Source organism: Paramormyrops kingsleyae, chromosome 16 (genome assembly GCF_048594095.1).
Source record: "Paramormyrops kingsleyae isolate MSU_618 chromosome 16, PKINGS_0.4, whole genome shotgun sequence".
Classification (NCBI taxonomy): domain Eukaryota; kingdom Metazoa; phylum Chordata; class Actinopteri; order Osteoglossiformes; family Mormyridae; genus Paramormyrops; species Paramormyrops kingsleyae.
Window position 1 is genome coordinate 17,186,828 of NC_132812.1, and position 20,671 is coordinate 17,207,498.

General features: G+C 42.0%; 1 protein-coding gene across 3 annotated transcripts in view; it reads right to left on the reverse strand.

The window, feature by feature from the left end:
* The window catches only part of LOC111851497 (anosmin-1-like), a 42,271-nt gene that overhangs the window by 12,645 nt on the left and 8,955 nt on the right, over window positions 1–20,671 (reverse strand). For all 3 annotated transcript variants that reach the window (XR_011982999.1, XM_072700585.1, XM_072700584.1), the window contains exons 2-6: window positions 18,604–18,651; window positions 6,641–6,703; window positions 6,162–6,384; window positions 2,919–3,103; window positions 2,239–2,368 (exon numbers count right to left, since the gene is read on the reverse strand). Coding sequence is in view for 2 of the 3 variants with exons in the window: in XM_072700585.1 (XP_072556686.1) it covers window positions 2,239–2,368; window positions 2,919–3,103; window positions 6,162–6,384; window positions 6,641–6,703; window positions 18,604–18,651 (649 nt within the window). In the remaining variant the exon portion in view is untranslated. The remainder of the gene's footprint in view (window positions 1–2,238; window positions 2,369–2,918; window positions 3,104–6,161; window positions 6,385–6,640; window positions 6,704–18,603; window positions 18,652–20,671) is intronic.

Sequence of the window (20,671 nt, forward strand, 5' to 3'; positions counted from 1 at the left end):
ATGTGGATGCACCATGCACATTCCCTAAGCTTGATAGCAAACAAGTGTGACTTCGAGCCTCACAAGGCTGGTCTTTTGGGAAGGCCTAACCAGCACGCTCAAGCCTGCATGCGTAAGCCGAATGGAACGGTTGCAATTTCCATGTGGCCATTCTATACACATGCATAAACTGCAACGACATACCATGATGAGGACCACATGGTTAGAAATAAAAAATTAAGATCTAAACTTAGTTAGAAAGTAACAAGCGATGATTATGTGTACGCCAATGACCAGACCGCTACATTCCAAGTTCAGCTGAAGAATATTCAGCGAGTTGGACAGATTCCAGTAAAGCATTTACATTACGAAGATCACACTCAACTTCAGCGTCAGTGGTGGATTAATGTCTTCTGGGTCCCTAGGCTACATCCGTAGGCCTCTCTTCTCAACTCACTCCCCAAAATAATACAATTAACTGTACAACTATTAAATATTAGTAACTAAGGAATAATGTTTACAAATTCAAACTTTATGTGATGCTGTACCAAAGGACACATCAGAAGAACAAGACACATGCTTACACTTTCACATCCGTCATTTGCAGCAACCTGACACAGCACAACAGAGATCTAATTGAATAAACTTATCAATAGCTGTAACCTTAAAACATTAAACTAGAGGGCTGCATGAGAATGGGGAAAGCAGTAATACTGCAGATATCTGCGTTAGTCCGTGGGAATGGGGATAAAAGTAAAAATGGACATATAAATGATCCTTACGGTATACCACGGTAAAGATAATGAAATCTCTCCTATATACATATTCTTGTATCTGCTATATTAAAGCTATGGTATGCAATTTTGGAGAAACCAGCAGATTTTGAGAAATCCAACCAAAGATCCCACCCCCGCGCTTCAGGCACCCCTCCAAAGCCACTCCTAAACACATGAAGGCACGCTGCCTGATCACTGCTGCAGGACGAGAGTTTGTGGGGGGAGGAGAGAACTTTACAAAGAGAGGCAAATTCCAAGAGAATATAAAACCATTTCTTACCATTAGAATGTTTTCTTATTTGCATTTTTGATAAAGACAGACTATGTGTAACAGAAAGAGACGACACATACGCACACCAGAAAATACACAACGGTATAAAAAGAGATATGAAAAGCGCGCCGAAAAAGATGTATGTAGAGATGGTCTCCCAATTCAGTTTTAACCAATCACCAACTCGCATACAAATAAACAACCAATAAAGGATCACTTGTAAAAAATAACAATGAAAAAATTAGACTGCCAATAGTGCCCCCCCGATCACTCTGGGGCCACTGGCTATAGACTAGGCAAGCTTGTTCATTAATCAGCATTTTCTAAAATGATCTGTGCCACACACAGTCCTCAGCTGCCTGCGTGAGCAGCAGGTCAACTAGGTAAACCTCAATGGCATCACAGCGGATTAAATCAAGAAATGATATGAAATTTAAGATCACATAATCCCTGACAATTCCAGAGAGTCCCGGCGTTTAACAGACACCTTCTGTAACTCCAATGAAGACTAATTTAGTGTAGCTCAAGAGTCGGCACACCAAAATATCTTCCACATCAGAGATCTGAGAAGGTCTGAGGCAAACTGCATCAGCTATTTCTGCAAGAACTACTGAATCCATGTTATATCTGCAATATACTCAGTAGTTTTAACATATTTAATTGTATACGGGCATAACGCGAGAAACCCCCTCTATGTGAGCTCAGGAAGGCATACAGACACACATCAGCAACCGATGAAGTGTGTCCTCTTAGATGTTACTTTGAAGTGTAGCTTTTATGTAGACCATCATAAAGAGGAGGATTGAGGGGGACTGTGCACGTGAAGCGAAGTAACTTTGCTAAGTGCTAAACAGCTTTATGAGCTGTTACCAGAGGAGTGCCTAAGGGTGGCAAAGAACACTTTACTTAGTTAGCCACTTTTAAAGGTTTTGCCTTTTTCTAAAAAGCACTGAACAGCTAAAACCATAGACATTAACAATACTTAATTATTTATGGATTGTATTAAGCAACAAAGAATTTTTAGCCTTCTTTTTCATCACCTCCTTCAGCTATGCTGAACCACTGAGCACCCACAGGAAGCTAGTGGAGACGTCGTGACACAATTGGGTCCTTGTAGAGCTTTACCACAATAAACAGGGACAGCACTGAGGTGGATGAGGACACACAACACATCTTCCAAGGTTCAAAGGAGGGCCACCCAAGGAGACTGACCTCTGGAGGAGCGGAAGTGCTTGCTGGGGGCGCTGAAGCCCCGGGTCCCATGGACGTTGACCGCTGCCACTCGGAACTGGTACCACCTGCTGGGTCTGATGTCCATCAGTTTTACCCTCTCATCTGTAGTCTAGGGGGGAAATGGGGGGGTATCAGCCTTGAGGACTCAGGGATCATGCATGGGGTTGTGGCTGATGTTCTCCTGCCTCTATATCCATCAGCCCTTGTTTGGTAGAATAATGCATTATCATTACCACCCCCACTCCCCAAAGATGACCTGTAGCTAGTCACTGGCTGGGCCGGGAAATCCATATGTGTGTAGTACATGTATTTTTTTCTGTATTTCCACTTAAATCTAATGCGGTGGAGATGTTTCCATTTTATGGAGTCTAAATAATGAGCTAATATTAATACAATGTCTGCTAATACTTCAGTAATACAATGAAGAAATTGCATTAAAGGCAAAATGAAAACAGAAATCCCACAGCTCAACAGCAAAGCCAGACTTCTATTTGATGTCACCAAATTTAATAACAAATACTTTAATAACAAATACAGTTTCCTTTTGAGACCTTAGTATAGTGACGCTATTGAGAGCAGATGTATGAAGCGGATTCTTGGATTGCCCTACATGTTGCTAATGATGCTCAACATGGCTGCTGTACAGAGGACCACTATACCTGTGCCACAGTCTCCCATTCAGTGGCGTCATCCTCACTGGGGTGGATGCCATAGTTCCACCTCCTCTGGACCACGTACAGGACGGGCTCCACTGAGATATTGAATTTTGAAGACCATCGTATCTCCAGGTGTCCCGAAGGGTGCTCAACAAAGTTAAGCTCCTTCCTGGGCTTCAGAGGTGCTCCTGACGACAAAACCAAGAATTCTGGTCACCCACCTCTGCCAAACACATATAAACCATACCACCAGTACTGCCACATTTAATAGGCAGGACTACTCTTCTCAGGAGACTGAACACATCATATTGAGACTATTTTCTTCCATGCACCCACAAGGATCCAGTCATTACGCTTGATAAAGCCAAAGTTGATATTGGTTTCATCTGGTGCAAATTAAGAATTCTGGCTCTGGAACAGAAGGTCGGACTACAGCCACACTATGATATAGATTATATGCAGATGGATAAGTGAGGTAGGTAGAGAAGGAGAGGTGGTCCCAAACACAAATACACACAGATATTGAGGCACAGGAACACTGACGTTTTTTTATCAACTCCTACCATGACCCAGGACCTAACACATCCCACATGTAACTCAACATTATATGATTCATTTAATAATACTGGGGAGTATAGGTTCAGAGTATAGGTTTATGGTGTCATTAAAACAGAAACTGAGTAAGAGGCCTTGTTAACTCAGAGGAGCAGCATACTGTACACCCACTTGAAAAATCACCGTTGGCTGGGGGCAATAATTGAGGAAGATTTCCCAAGTGATAGTAAAGAGCCACTGTTCACTTAACCTGCACATCCCTAGTGATTGGTCTCCTCTGAGCAAGTTCCAGTGGAAGACAGTATAGCTGCAAAGACATTAATTACCCATAACTTGAGAGGAGCGAATGTCAGGAAATACAGCTCTGGGAAAAATTAAGAGTCCATAACAAAATTTTCAGCTTCACTCAATTCTCAATTTATGCATCAGTATAAAATATGCATTTTTTTTTTTTTGCAAATCCCAGCCTTTCTCTTCTCTGCTTTTCATGGATGAAGGGCTTCTTCCTTGCTTTATAGGACTTCAGTTCAGATTCTAAGAGCCTGTTATGAACTGTCCTAGCAGTGCACTTCACACCACTAAATGTTTCCCATTCTTTTTGAAGGTCACTTGATGTCATCCTCTGATTCACAAGGCGCCGTCAGATTAATGGCCATCTCTGCCATTTGAAAGTTGCTTCTGCCCTCTACCTGGCTGGTGGTGGTCCCCAGTGTCTCCTGCTTCACCCTGTTCTTGTGTACTGCTGTCTTAGAAAGTCTGGGCCTGGAAGCAGCCTGCCGCTCAGTGTAGCCTTCTGCCAGCAGAACCAGGATTAAACCAGAATTTAAAAATGCATTTTTTTTTTTTAATATGGTATCCCTGTGTTACACGAGCAGGTGGTGCAGTGAGTGGCTGAAGTGCCGCAGACCTCGTTTACGCTTACAGGTGAACCTGTGGAGCCAAAAACATCCCTCAGGAACCTGCTGCGTATGAGTGAAGGTTAGACTGCCAGACAGGGCAGGTGACAGTCCCAGTGACAGCAGCCGCTGACCAGTCACGCTCCAAAACGTCATGAACACAGTGTCTTTGTCTCTGCCTCCCAATTACTGCAGCTTACAGCTTCCATCTGCCTGCCTCTCAGAAAACCCCCTCGTGGCTCTTATGGAACCTTCTTAACCCAATAATACTACTAAAGTAACACAGGGTCTGCCACACAATCTCATAAATGGTATGGTGAAAGTCAATTAATGTATAGTGCTTTTTTCCTGAGAGTCATAAAGGTTCTGTTTATCGCCATGAACTATTTTGAGTGCTATTCTTGATGGCTTAGCTGATGACGTCCCCATGAGCACAGTCTGTGAGCTGAAATCAGTTTGCCGCTGTCTTGAAACGTCATTTTCCGTAATCTGTGCCAATATTGTGTTAGAAATGAAGCTTAAAAGGATCATAATAATTGCCTGAATCTCACAATCCACACAAAGCTAGTTAAGGACACAGGTGCTTGAACATGAAGAGTAAACTGTGATTTTTGTCCCCACACTGTCATCACAAAACTCAACTGAAATGTTTATATAATTTGGGGTCAAATAACAATGCACTATATATACATAAAAAGGCTAAAACTAGTGCCATCCTACCCAATGTACCCCCTGCATAGTATCCTGTCACTGAAAGCCTGCTTTGAACTGGCATTTATAGAAGATGGATGGATGGATATTTCTCGCCAGCTAGGATCACAAATAATGGATCCAGAAATGGACACTTTAGAAAATAGTGCAAGTCCTCATATAAAGCATCATGTAACGCCTGATATCCTGCCACAGTTGGTGAACTGTCGCAGTCTGATACATCATAACCAAAAATGACTGAAATCCACTTTGCCAGCATATGTGAAACATGAGCACATGCAAACGTATCAAGTTTCTCACTTTTTCAAAGGCTTTCAAAAAGCTGAAAGCTTTAAACTTTATCTGATTCTTTTTTTTTCATCCCATATACCTCTACCTCTATGGCACATCTGAGAGTAATCTCTGGAAATGCAATTCCCCACTTCACTCCAATCACTTTGCTTAGTCATTTTAAGCATCATTTACCAGAGATCATCCCACAACAGCAGAATATTCTGGACACACAGGAACGATTACATGTGTAAGCTGAGTAAATAAATTGCCCCTTTCACGCTGGTTAGAAAGGCTGTAAATCTTTAAATTTCCAATTTCAGAATCCACAGGGACACATTAATTCACAGCTTTTTGCATAGTTTGTCTTGTAACAGCCACTATATAGAATGCATTTTCTTTTAATAACTGGGTGGGTTACACCATCTTAACTTAATCTAGTTGTAAAATTGACAACCTAGCATGACTTCTCAGTTTCACCTTTTTATGGCCTCTAGTACAATTCAGTATCCAGACTTTAAGATGTCATATAACCTCTTGGCCATTAAAGTCTAATTTATAAGGTAAACGTAACTTCAGACCTCAGATTCAGGGTAAGTACTGAGTCACATATTGCTGTAGGTAACACAAAATTTAAAAATTTCTAGCTGCATGAACTTTCAGTTCTCATAAAATTTTGGTCGTTATATTAGGAGAAAAGTTTAACCCTTTACCTCTAATGTCACCAAGGTATCTCACTGGAAAAAAAAACTGCTAATTAGGACGAGTGAATTTCAGCCATTTCACACAAGTACATGGTAGGATGCTGCCACACCTTTGTAGAGGTTCTTGGGCAGCTGGCACGTGTGTCCACAGCCGTTGGAGCAGCACCTCTTCACTGTGGCGCACTCCGCGTCTTCCTCGCAGCTCTCCACACAGGCAGCCGCGAAGCCGCTGGCCCTTTCCGGCGAAGGACAGTCCCCCTGTTTCACCGTCTCCACCGATTTCAGGAATTCACAGCTTGTCAGACACTCGTAATGCTTTTTGGGAAACAGCGACTGAAGGTCACAGAGAAAGGAGGGAACACAGAAATGCAGTTTCACGTATGCAGCTTTACATTCACGGACAGTCTAAGATGCTAGCAGCGTGAGTTCGGAAAGATAAGAACGACTAAATGGATTTGAATGTTGATGAAGTGACCAGTCTAAACACCACTAGAAACTGAGGGCAGCATTTCTGACTGCCTGCATTGCACTGTCACACTCGGTAATACTCGGTAATACTCAGTAATACTCAGTAATACTGGTGCTGTACCTCACACAAATCTTGGCACTGATTCTCCTTCAGGTCCCATGAATCCTTGCAAGGCTCCAGGCACTGGAGAAGAAGACAGAGCTGTCAGCTACTCGGATCCCAGACAAAGGCAGACAGTGCCGTGAGCAGGCACTCCCTGCCACCTGCCCGTCCCGCCAAACCAGCCCACTCTGCATGCGCTCTGACACACAAGGGCGCTTCCTGATACACGGGCCATGTACAGGAACATCAAAAGATCTATAACACATATGTAGTAAAGAGCATGGAGTTTGCACAGTCTGGCAGAAAGGCAGAGTGCACTGCAGACTTGCATGGTAACTATTGTGTCACCGTTTGAGATTTTAATGCGGGAATTGTACGGCAGAACTCCTTCAAATTCAACTTTTGTCTGCAGTCTGACTCTCCCTCTGCTACTAATGGCACATCCACATTGCATCTGGTTGAATATCATTTTCTGTAACCATCTTTTTGCTTTAATTTGTAGCTGCACATCGTATTTGGGTAATGATACCTTGTAAATCCTTCTTGTGGTTATTTATTGAATATAAAACAGCTAACACATACATTTAATCAGTCACAAATTCAATATTTTCAATATTTTGTTACAGTAATGAAAAAGAAATGGCTATGAATGTAGAGCTCTCCAAAAGCTGTGGAGATCAGTACCTCACCGGAGTGAAGGCACGCATCACAGGGCCTACCTAACCTTTGCTTTGGACTTTGTCAGCCACAAAACCACACTTATGTAAGCACTGAGTTTCTAACCTGGCTGATCTCAAAAGCACTCATTCTAGACAAACGGAAACAGAACTCCATATTTAAAGTGTACCTGACTCAAACCACCAAAACATTTCTCCTTTGTAACCAATTTGTCTGCCAAAACCACAACTCCAGCAACTTGCCAGCAGTACAGCTAACTGCTGTTTCAATACTCCACGTTTGTGTGAGAATAATGAGCATTGACTTTTAATATATATGTGGGCCTTGATTTGGCACATGTGAGGAGGAAAGAGACAGAGCATCAGGTGCCTCACCTCTGGCTGTAGAATGAGTATAAAAATGGTGACTAACAGACGTGATGCAACTCAAAGTTGGTGAGTGAAATCTTTCCTCAAAATAAGTATCGTTGGACACAGGGTCTTTGACCAATATTCTTTCTAAACCTTCCACATTAATTACATAAGTCTTGATAATATAAGTTCAGGAAATTAAATTCTGGCCCTTTTCAAGAGAAATTCTGCATATCAATGTTTCAGACTCTGAGGCAGTGTAATGTATATTCTTATTGATATTAGGCTTAGAGTTTCTCATATGGAAACAGTTCAGCACCAGACAGGGTTGGTGTTTCAAAGTGCCTTAAATCAAGATCACTTGTCCTATTCACAGGCGGAAGTTAATAACACCTCATTCTGGCACTTGACACCCAATCTTCCCTAATAACCAAAACCTCTTGACATCTGCTGTAGGAGCTTGTCATAAGTACATTACCAGGCTCTTTGCTCTTAGCAGTAATGGCATATTCCAAGTTGCTACATCTGCTATAAACAATCCACACGTTGGTGCTGTCAGAGGTAACAGATACAGGGCATTGCTTTAAAATTGATGGACCAGCTGAAAAAGCACAGTGTTCCCGAGGAGTTTTAAAATTCGGCCAGGATTTCAAGCTCCACAGCTAGGCAGCTGACAAAGAGTTTTCCTTGTTAAGGTGTCTCAGAGGTATTATACATTACTGTATGCCCGAGGGATTATTTATTCCTTTCTTTTTAAAACTGACTGCATGGGAGATGCGAACAGTGAGGACTAACCCTGTATGCAATGATAGGCATGATGCAGTTACAAAGTGAACAATATAGCTGCCAATCAGTTCATGGAACAGAATCCACACACTAATTTAAGAGGATGAAAGTCTGAAAGTTTACCTGCTATGTAAAGAAGCGTCATGTATAATCATGGGTACTAAACAAAAATCATTTTTAGGAAAACAAAGTAATATAATCAGACTCATTATGGAATCCCTATTTAAGGGATCATCTAACAATGGCTCCATATCATAATGAGCATGTAGTCTCACTGTCCACTTTTCTGGGGCAATGTGATGTACTGTAACATCACGTCTTGGGGTTTGTGAGGTCTGATCCTACTACAAGATAGTCACTGAGCCTAATGGAGCACATTCAGCACACCAAACTCTTGTATCAAGCCTCAGTGTCCATCCCCTGTTGGCCAGGCTTCAAGGACACCCTGCTTTGACAACGAGCAGAGAAACAAGTTCTGCTAGAACATCACTATAGGAACCAAAGTCAGCACATGCTTGAGTAAAAGCAAATCTCTGACACAAACCACTCAACACACACACAGACACACACAGACACACTGGATCAAGTGTAGTGCAGGAACATGTTTTCCAAATGAAGGAGGCCACACTGTATGAATGTGTTGTGCAAATGAACTGATGGCATAAACAGCAGAAGTTAACATACTTTACCACGGTATTTTCATTACCGCTGTCAAATATCTCGTTGCAATTGGCTTATACATATTTTGTGTACAAAACCAAAAGATCCCATACAATAATGAAGACAAGTGCAAACAGAAAATATATATTTTTTTTTAAAAGTTAAACCCGATAAAAAAAAAAAAAAGATAATTAATCTGAACAATATCTCCCTTTTGGGCTTACACACATGGATCTTTTTGAAGTAGACCTGTCGTAAGAAGTTCCAAGGTAACCAAGATTCCAGGCTAACCATCTGAAAGCTGCCCCTGAAGCCAATCACAGGTGTGCTGATAACCGACTGTTTGTCATTATTGTTGAAGAGCCACATCCATGAGTTGACAGTTCGGTGGGGGAGAGAAAGCAATGATGACAGACGTCATGCCAAATCCAGCTCGAAAGCTGCGTATAATTATAAGGCCACAGTAATCAATCAAGCTGTCAAAACAACTCACATATGTCAGGGTGACGCCAGCGCATCTCATAAAGTGAAGTGGGCAGCATCAATTTATCCTAATCCAAAGCATTATAAGATTATTATTGAAGAAATTTGCACATTGCTTCACAGTATAGCACTATAATATAGAAACGGCAGTCACATTAAACACCTACTAAACCATGTAAATAAAAAAAAATTAAGCATGTTCGTGAGTTTGTACATAAATATTGATGAGACGAGCGTGATGGACAGAGAAGCCCCTAGCTGTGCACCAGGCCTCCCACAATAGTGTTTTTATGTTTCACTCATGCAGCGTCGTCACCATCGCCCGAGAAAAGTGACACATCCTGCATTTTTAAGTGAGTTCATCAGTGAGGCCTTTTCCCTTCAAGTTTCATTCCATAATAACGCGCCGGTGGCTGTCGTGCTGGAATAACCTTGAAAGGCTTTTATCGCGGCCCAATGTGAAAGTCAGGTTAAGTGACTGTCTTCGCAGGGAATAAATCAGCGGGGGGCGGATGGGGGCGCACTGTAGCAAGCTTCTCGAGGAGTATAATTTTATACGGGCATCATAAAAGCTCAGACATCCCAGAGGAGTTTGCTTGGACAACAAAAGAATATGTATGAATGTTGTTACTAAGACTGTATGAATAAATTTTTCTCTGTGAAAGACAGAGTGTTTCGACACACTACTGGTATAGACGACACACTACTGGTATAGACGACATGGGACGTTACAGTATCAGCTACATGGAATGACACAGAACACTCTAGCCAAAGTACCAGTGGGAAGTATTAGTACAGGATAAACATGGCAGTGCGATGCGAGTGTAACTACAGTAGTTAACATGAATTCCGCTTACGTCGTCTGGCAAAAACTTATTGTCGTGTTACCTAAAGCCACTGTTTCAATTCACAGTGAAACAGCTAAATGGTGTGGCTGAAATCACAGCTCTCGCATTTAAATGTGTTTAAGGCTCATAGCTTGAGACAAGGGGAAAGGCAGCCGGGCCATTAAACTTACTCATGTCTGCCTTCCTGCCTACGAGCAGAGTAAAACATTCAGCTATATATACAGTATTAATCTATATCTTTAGATTAAAAATGTAATCTAAAACTAAATAAAAAAAGAGGTGTTTTTATGCAAAAATTGGTCTCTCCACTTGGGGATATAAATCATGTATTATTATGCTATTACTTATGTATTACTTTACCACAAGCTAAGTGTTAGTTACACACTGTCATATTTGTTCATCATTAATGAATCATGGCATCTTTTACATTAAGTAGTGAATATATTTGTTCATGATTTGTATTTCAGTAATAACTGAGTTACTACTAAGTATTTGTGTTCTGTCAAGTAAAGTACCAAAAATGTTTTAGTGTAACTTATGCATGATCTGACAGGCCAGTTACATTTGACATGTCCATACAGCAGCTTTCCCCAGAGTTTAGGTGTGAAGAGTGAGGACCTAAGCTAACAGGCTGATAGATGGCAGCGTAAATCACTTCCACTTTGTCCGCCCACACACACACACACACACACACACACACACACACCACGGCCCAATCGCTGCAAAGCCCCCTGGTACAGCCCCCCTAGAGGCATGCACGCCCCCTACAGGCACACAGCTGCTCTGCAGCATCTGAAAGGCAGCGCTAGTGAGGCCCACAGTCAAGCCACCCATTGTCGATGGGCTTCAGCAGTTCTCCTCTGTTCCTGCAGCCTGGCTTCATGGCCCCCATCTAGTCATATTTCACCATCGCCACATTTCTTCTCATTCATCAATCCCCTCTGCTCTTTCCCCCCGAAGCTGTTCTTTTTTGCTCGCTTGACTCAAAGCTCCTTCACCTCCTCTGCTCTAGGTGCGATTACCCACATAAAAATTTCCCTTGTCGCCACTGTGCTACTCGCATACCGTACAGCTTATCCTTGGTCGTGGCGTCGGCTCTGTCTTCCACGTCTTCGTTGTGATTCAAAGCCATTTCATTTCAGGCCAGATTGGCAATAAAGTGGGAAGAGAGACGGCACAGATGATAAACAGCTCCAGATTCCAGAAACAAAGTTAAAACTTCAAGGCGGCAGAGGCGGAGGACGTCAGGCAGACGTACAGATCTCTGATGTCCTCGCTTCCTTTTGCCGGCTCATTTTAAAGGAATATTTTAATAGCGAATGAGATGGAGGCCGCATTAGGAAGCATGATATCTGTGGTCCTGGATCTGTCACAGCACAGCTAGCAGGCATCTCATGGGGATTGTCATTACTGCTGGGCTTCATGATGTTTATGCTGAGGTTTATGTGAGGCAGCCATCCTCACCTTCAGCCACGGTAGGCAGACTCTTCCAAGGTCGGACTTTTGAAGGAAGCCTTCTTGTATGAAAGAAAACACTAAAAAGAATTGGTGGAAACCAGAAAACATTCTGTATGAATGTTTCTGTATCATGCGAGATTCTCACTTAGTGCTTATAAGATGTGTTTTTCACATGGGTGTGGCAATATTTAAACATCTCTTCAAGAAGGGTAAGTGAATTCTTAATATTTTCATGCTCAGGACAGCCGTGTGCTGAAAACCTCTCCTTTCCAGCTTCCCTCTACAAGGTGTGTGTCTCAAAACGTGTCTCAGATGCTTGGGAGTCTCTGAACACCAGGACAGGGAGTTAACAGGACGCCTTTCATGACTCTAATCTCCCAGCTCTTTGAATGTGTCCCAGTCTGACAAAACCTGTCTGCAGCTTCAAAGGTACCTTCAAGTCCGTAGTATCTGCAGTGTTAACCAGGGGTTACAGACAGTCATGGGCCTTGCTTGGAATCCGGTAGACAGTCAGAAGACGTCATTCAAAGAGTCTCCATGTTCAGCACAAGCTAAGCTTTCAGGCTAATGACACTGCCTGGTTCTCAGCTGTCACTTTTCATATTGTTTTTGCAGCCCCCACAAAACACTACCCAAGCTGCCACTGTGTCTCCTTGCTCAGTCTACCCCAGATAAGACATAAACCCAAAGTATATCCAAAATAATCCATAACATTAATATGCCTGATGTATTGTGCTTACATTTCTCACACTGTCGCCACGCCAGGCAGGTAATAAGGCAGCTGTAGTCTCACAAACGTTAGTTATGACATCTATGCCCATGTGACATTAAAAAAGCAGCTTATAAGAGTAGTGTGTTTTGATTTAATCCCTTTGCTCTGTGGTTCCTTTTCAATGCTGTTTATGTAAATGTAGCAGTTTAATGCTGGTCAGTGAACAGTAATAATAGTGACAGGCAGTATCACACTGACAGAGTGCTGGTTTAATTATTGATTTCAAATGCAGATAGAGGGACAGGCGACAAAGGCTCCCTGGGGAGGGCCTTTGGCAGGGAGGTGCGGGGTGGGAATCTCAGCCTGTTAATTATACATCCAGCACACACAGCTCGCCTTATTTATAAGCCCGGGTGCTGCATTCGTCTGTCGCTGAATGAAACGGTCACTGGCTCATCAAACACTGCCGACACTGTGATTCCATCCCACGAGACATGGCACATCAACAACATACCAGTGTTCTCAGATTCAAATGAGCACAGTCTTCGGTGCGTAAGCTCCAAGGTCTGTTCTAAACGCAAATGTGACACAAGCCCGATCTGCTGGAGGTCCGAGGAGCCTGCTGAAGCATCCAGCTATCGTGAGCAGTGAACTGGCAGGCTGGGGCACTGCCTGATTCTGGAGGAAGTATCAGCTGCACTAGGCTCAAACTGAACAATACACAACATTCAAAATACGTGGGGCCTTCAGGACAGTGGAAGTAAATTCGGGAGTTTTAACAGTGAGACCTAAAGGAGTTTACAAGGTATAGAATAAATGTCTGAATATAATAAATGGTCTGATAAGGACTCATGCTTGAAGGTGCCACCTGTTGTTCACTGTGAGTGTGTGTGCATATTTTATTCTGTATATGGACATATGCATATTTAGCAAAAGATTCTATGCAAAACGATAATGAAAGGCTAACTGCTTGTCATGACTGAACCTTTTTGCAGGGAGGAGCACACAGACAGCATTAGGCTCCAGGTAAAAAGCGCGCTACAGACAAACAGGTCCATATCTGCACTTCAGTCTGAGAAGACATGGGAGAGATTTGGGCTTCTCACAGTCTCAGCAGCAGTCCCTCCGTAAGCGGCACTGCATGCGAAAAGCTGCTATAGTTAAATATCATTTCAAATAATAACAACATCAGCTATTATTCTTGTTGTTTTTGTTGCTGTTATTGCTGCCTTAAAACTTATCTTTCTTCTCAGGCTTTTGGGTAAATGTGATTCTGTAAAATCGTGTTTTGCTGTGTATTATTGCCTTTTTTTTACCCAGACATTACATCGTTGTTTAATTTTTTAATGTTTTTCAGCATTTCAGATCTGTATGGCACTTTGTGACTGGTGTCTGTGAAAGGCACTTAATAAATAAATTGTAGTTGTTTACCTACCAAAAATAGATATCAGAATCCAAGAGCAAATTTCCAAAACTGAGTCAAGTTTTTTTTTTTTTTTTTTTTAAAATGAGGACCTTTCTGAGATTATACTGCCGGTGTCCTCATATGCTGCAGTACTGGGACCAAAAAATCACTTACTCCTCATCTTAACCAATAAAGAACTTTTGTTAAATTTCTAAAGTGCATCCACTAAGTTCACAGAAATGGGACATACTTACACACTTATCCCATTCCCATATCCAGTGGAGTAATTTTGAAAATTTGCTCCTTGTATCTGCGGCGACTCAGCTTGTCCTCGTTGGGGTGCTTTGGGACAGTTACTATTTACTCATCTACTGATCAGAAGTGTATTGGGTTCCTGTATCGGAGGTAATATGCAGCCTATGCTGTGATTATAGCAAAGATCCCTGAAATGCCACAAGAGACACGCAGGTCCCCCTCCCCAGCGTACACTCCCTGCGAAGCTTTTAGGTATCGGCCAGCTGTCCTGTCTGTCCTGAACCCCCCAACCCCCCACAGTAACTGTTATGCCGGTCCCCGCCACCCACTATGTGAGTAATGAGCCCTGAAGGCAGTGGGGGCCATGCTGCAGACCCCACACACCAAAGGGAAGTTAACAGCCATGACCAGATCAGGCCCTTCCTGCTGCGTGCTGACTGCCCCCCCCCCATGCAGACTCACCACCCACATGCCGGGCCAGACACCCTCAACGGGCCCAGGACCGTGCAGCCAACAAGAGAGGCTGCAGAACAGCTCAGTGATAAAGCACTGCGTGAGAGTCAGAACGCAGGAGCACTCGGTGGGAATCGGGCAACAAGAGTCAGAATGCAGGAATCAGGCAGGCCTTAAGTCAGTAAAAGGGGGTGCCATATCCTGTCTGACCAAACGTTGCATTAAAGACAAACTTTCAAGACCATAAAAATAGACATAAACCTGCACAAATCTCCTATAGCGTTTCCTTCACAGAGCAGTGGAAAACAACAAGTAAATGGCAGCAAGTCATCGATAATCTCATGGAATGGATACGACTGTCATTTGAATTTCCAGCTTGAACTCCTGAAATTGGAACCAAATATAAGAAAATGCCATTAAAGGAAATACACTTTTGCTATAAATGTTTTTGCATCCTTATTAGGAATTTTAAATTACAAATTTAGTATAATTTCCCATAATTTGAACTGATATTTTTTGCAAGAACTGACAATCTTTGACACTCACTTTAAACTGAACATTGTTCTTCAGAAATTAAGCATATATGTAATAAAAACAGAACTTTTATCAGAAATGCATGGTTGCATAAATCAAACTAAAAGTGCAATATTTGTCATTCAGTACAGCAAAACTATTCCTGTAAAGTTCCACAAGTTCCACAATAAACACACAAAATCAGGACAGCCATTATATCATTGAACAGGGTAACTACAAAATAGATAATTTCATAAAAAGAAATTATCCACTTTTGGTCATTGTTTTTCTTAAAAATGAAGTGCTGGCCACGGACTCTCCGCTTTAAGTATGCGTGAGCATAAATAAGGAAACGGAGCAGAAACTGACTTTTCTTATTTTCTGGCTACACAGGGGATTTTGGCTGTTTGATGCCAGAATTTCTGCCGGGGCCATCGCGCTTGGGATTTGCCCTGTCCCTGCCTTCCAACTTCACAAATCTGCACAATCTGCCATCTTTCCAGATCCACTTCCAGATCACACAAAGGACAGCCCTTGCAGTTAGCCCAACATTTTGGCAAAGTTTGGGCAAATTTTTATTCAAGCAAGAAAGAAGAGCTGACTGAAAGACTGTCGGTCTTAAGCTGAGAGGGGGCAGCCTGTGTTGTGACATGCTAATGACTCCGCAGTGATCTTAAATGCCCCATCTATCGGCTATAGCTAGAGATCATTGGGGTTAACTACCACGTCGATACCAGGGGGGGCTTCATTCTCATTTCTGAGACCAGGAAGACTGCAGTGCCATCAGAAGTCAAAGCTGGAAGCTTTGATTTCCTCTAGGACTGACATAAGAAGAGTGGTCAAATAATCTTCGTTGAAATCATTTACTAATCCTTCCTTAAGCTTGCTTTTACTCAGAGTCCTCAAAGAAGCCCTTTGCTGCACAATCTGCAGCTCACACTAGCTACTACTTCAGCTTTTATGGTAGCAATATCCTGCCCATCAAATGAAGCACTTCATAAAGGATTTCCAAGCTATAGTACTGTAAGGCTCCTATCCGCACAAGCTAATGTATTTAGGGTAACATACTTATATTAATTTAAATTAACTGAATCCCATGTCATAAGTAAAAATGCAAAAAGAATATATATATGTTTGAAAACACTGTAATTCACAGGTGCATAAAATATACATTTAAAAATATATTTTTAAAATAACACTGGGAGCATAACAGATAACAGCACAATTAATAAATGCTGTCAATACTTCACAAATCTCATTATATGTTTGCAGGGACTGGCAATCTGCTGTACAGGAGATGGGTGTGTTTGAAGGCTTTTTAACAGACGTTTGAGGCACAGAGTCATCAAAGGAGAAGCATGGAATCCAGAAAATTCCGCCAGCAATTCATTGTAACCATTTTGGCCTCGTGAACGGGTGACAACATCAGTGATGATTCGAGACCATTTCAACTAGGGGGGACAGACTGGGGCCAGATGTTCTGTTAGGGGGCCAGATGCATTTGACCTTATTGTCCTCCTCAGTCACATTTTACAGCTTTTACAAATATGTAACTAACTCTGATTTCTTGTTGAGGCTGTCTGGCTTCCACAAGCTTGATTATTTTTTTCTGTCGTTAAATTCCCTTTTCACCAACTGAAGCGACTCAACTGCCCAGTGCACTCAGGTTAAGAGTCCCTCAAGAAAATACTGTTTGTGTTTCGCCTGCTCCCAGTGCACAAAATTTTAGCCCACATATGTAAATATTATAATTTATTTCCAAAGCAGCACTTATTAGCACTAGCTACACGCACCTTCATTTCATGATGCGACAGGTTAATTCCTAGACATTTCCAAAAAAGCCACTGGTATTGTCTATACGCACACAGTCACTCCCGTGACCTGGAGAAGAGTCATATTCAATCTTTTCACATCCATCTGCTTATGCCTGCGTTTGATTCAATGGTGTAACCCAGTCATAATTTTCCTCATTTGCTCATTCCCTTATTTATCAGGAAAATATATTAGTATCCAACCTACAAAGCTTTCAGGGAAATGCTTTTTAATCACTAAAGGATTTACTTAAAACACTATCAGCAGGAAAAAAAACTGGCCTTTTAATTTCAAACAGGGCAAGGAGCGAAAAAGCCTCCTGGGATATAACAGAGGGGGTGTCCATAAATAGCACAATGGTGCAATATTGGTTTGGTGGGAGGGGATGGAGCATGATGATTGTGCCTCGGAGGGGGGGGATGCAAAAAATAATGGAAAGTCATTAGATTTATCATATTCTTTCATAAAACTTACTCGGAATTCTGGCATCACTAATACCATGTTTACATTGTATAATATAATGAACATTGTCAGTAAAAGTATTTCAATTATAATGAGAACCTTAGTAACTTCAATCAAGGTGACAGCGACTGGCCATTTGACAAATGACAAATGAAAACAATGAATAAAGAATAAAGTGAAATCCAATCAAAAGGAAAGACATCAGGTTGCAACCTAAAGTACACATTGTCACAATCATGAATATTCAAGAGATAAAATTCTGTAATCAACCATTGGTAACTATGCAGTTTATTCTAAGTTTTTGTCATTTCCAGTGAAGGGCATTGACCAATTCACCCTAAGCCGAAGGATGTGGTAAGATTGTGTGATGGGCCCTCGTGGTAAAGCCTGCTAGGACATGGTGAGGACATGGTGAGGACATTCATATAAATATACCAACTACCAGGGGTACTCAACTGGCAGACTCTGGATTGAAACACGATTTAATCCAAAGGACGTGATCAACGCCCCCCAGCAAATTTTATTTTTGGGGACCCCCGCACCCCCAACCATCTCTCTTGAAATATTTATACAAAGTTTGCCCTGATTTCCAAACTTTACTGTTATCCTTACCTCATACTTGGATCTTACAACACAACTAGCGACAATAAAGCAGATTGTTGAGTCCACAAAACTGATGCCAGGTAATCCATAAAAACACTTATTAAAAAGAAACAGAAGAGAAAGCAAAATGATATTCAGTATGATATGTCAGTCTCTATTAGCCCTATATAAAATAAAACCACATTACTGAAAGAATATAAAATTATTTTTTTGTGTCTTCACTGTAACTAAAAGGTAATTACACCCTATTTTATTGTTATATATGGGCTATACCAATCCAGGGCCATCATCAGATTGGCATTTGAAGGCAAAAGGTGGAAGGATGTCTTGTACCATCAAATTCTATCATTTACAATATGATTCATTTCTCTCATGATGTATAGGACCCTCTCTGTGTGGTAGCTGACAAGATTAGCATTCAAGCATCCCAGACATCATGCTGGGAATAATATTTCAATAAGCTGATTCAAAAACAGATAGAGTGCAGACTACTGCCATGTTACCTTGGAGCACTGCTTATGGTTGTGACACCACTCCAAGGATCCATTATTCTGCAAAAGAAAAAAAGAAGAACAAGTAAGCATCTGCATGTTTTTGATAAACATGTTGCCCTTTGTGCTAAAAGTAACATCACATCCATACATGGGTACTTGACATCTATTTTCACCAACTCATGTCATGCACATCAACTTCACGAGAACTTCCTGAAGGACTCCTAAATTGCCTTAAATGTAATTTCAGTCCAAGCTGCCAAATTCTAGCTTTGTAAACTCAAGGCACTTGGCTTTTCAGTTTAGAAAAGCTCATCAATTTTAAAAAGTAAAATTGGAAAAAAAACAACAGGGATCTGCGAAAGGGGCTGGCAGAATATTTGGTTTAGGATGAATAATGAAAAGCATCTCCGGTATCATATTTCTTTGAGGATTCAATGGAATATCTGTTGATTCAGGCATTTTCATTCTTATCACTTGGAAATAATTTATGCAGTTATGTTTTGCTGTTTCTCCATTATTTATGCTTTATATTCTAATCCTACTTAAGGCCTGTGATGGACTGGTACCCCGTCCAGGGTGTACCCCTGCCCTGTGCCCTGTGATGGACTGGTACCCCGTCCAGGGTGTACCCCTGCCCTGTGCCCTGTGATGGACTGGTACCCCGTCCAGGGTGTACCCCTGCCCTGTGATGGACTGGTACCCCGTCCAGGGTGTACCCCTGCCCTGTGCCCTGTGATGGACTGGTACCCCATCCAGGGTGTACCCCTGCCCTGTGCCCTGTGATGGACTGGTACCCCGTCCAGGGTGTACCCCTGCCCTGTGCCCTGTGATGGACTGGTACCCCGTCCAGGGTGTACCCCTGCCCTGTGCCCTGTGATGGACTGGTACCCCGTCCAGGGTGTACCCCTGCCTTGTCACCTATGCTGCCTGGAATCGGCTGCAGACCTTCTGTGGCCCTGCTCAGGACAAGAAGATAAATGGCATTGCTATATTCTACTTTGCATACCACATGAATGAATACCACAATCCGTCATCTCCCTGTTTGGAAAGCAGGTACTGTAAAACTGGCCATCCTGCTTCCCTGGGTTCTGTTCCTAGTGTGTTGCCTTGCCGCTTGGGCCGCCGCGTGGCTAAATGAGCTAAGCGGGTGGCTATCACTGCAGCAAGGCCTAGAGACCAGCCTCACCCTGTTGGACATTTTGTATTCCTGTGCTCTGGTATTTGTTGTGTTTATCTTGTTAATTATATTTTCTTGTATCTTTGTTTGCTTGTTGTGTTTGTTTAACCCTAACCCTGTCCCTCATGTAGCCCTCATTATGTGTATTTAACTTGCTGCCCTCATTCTGTTCCTCAGTTGGTCATTGTGATTGTTCCTTCTTCACTCCAGTTTGCTGTGTCGCTCCTGTATCATGTGTTATTTGCCCTTCGTGTAACTTAGTCTAGTTAGTTCTTGTTCTGTTTTTACCTGTTTCGGTTTGACCCCTCATAGTCCCTTTATTCATAATAAAACCCCTTGTGAATGAGAACCATTATGTTAGGGCTACCATATTTGGTTATATGAAAAAGAGGACCTGTCCAGGCATCAGCATATTAATGAGTTGTCACATTCACCAGCCAATTGGGCGGCGCTTCTCTTTTTAATATTAATGAGTTTTCCCTAGCCATCCTGTAAAACGAATATCCACATGTGGTGACTTTACACATAATTGTTGTTTTACAATATACACACAATTGACACAATACAAATATGTATACAAGTCTTTTTCAAATTAAATGCTAAGCTAAAGTTTGTTAAACTTCAAGCAAACAACGTGATTCATTGTTCACACAAAAACAAAAGTAAAGTGTCAAAGTGTCAGTGGTTTCTTGTGAGCAGAGTGACATGTGTGTATCTTTTAATTTTTAAAGTAAATATGTGCACAAGCTTTGCAAACTCTGTGTATCGATGCTGAGTGGCTGTCATATATTGAAAAATCGTGCCTTTTTCTTCAGTTGGTACTCCACTGTAATTTGCAACACTGGGTCATACGGGTCACAGTGCTAAACACGGACAAACCGCTGATTTTTTTAAAACCGC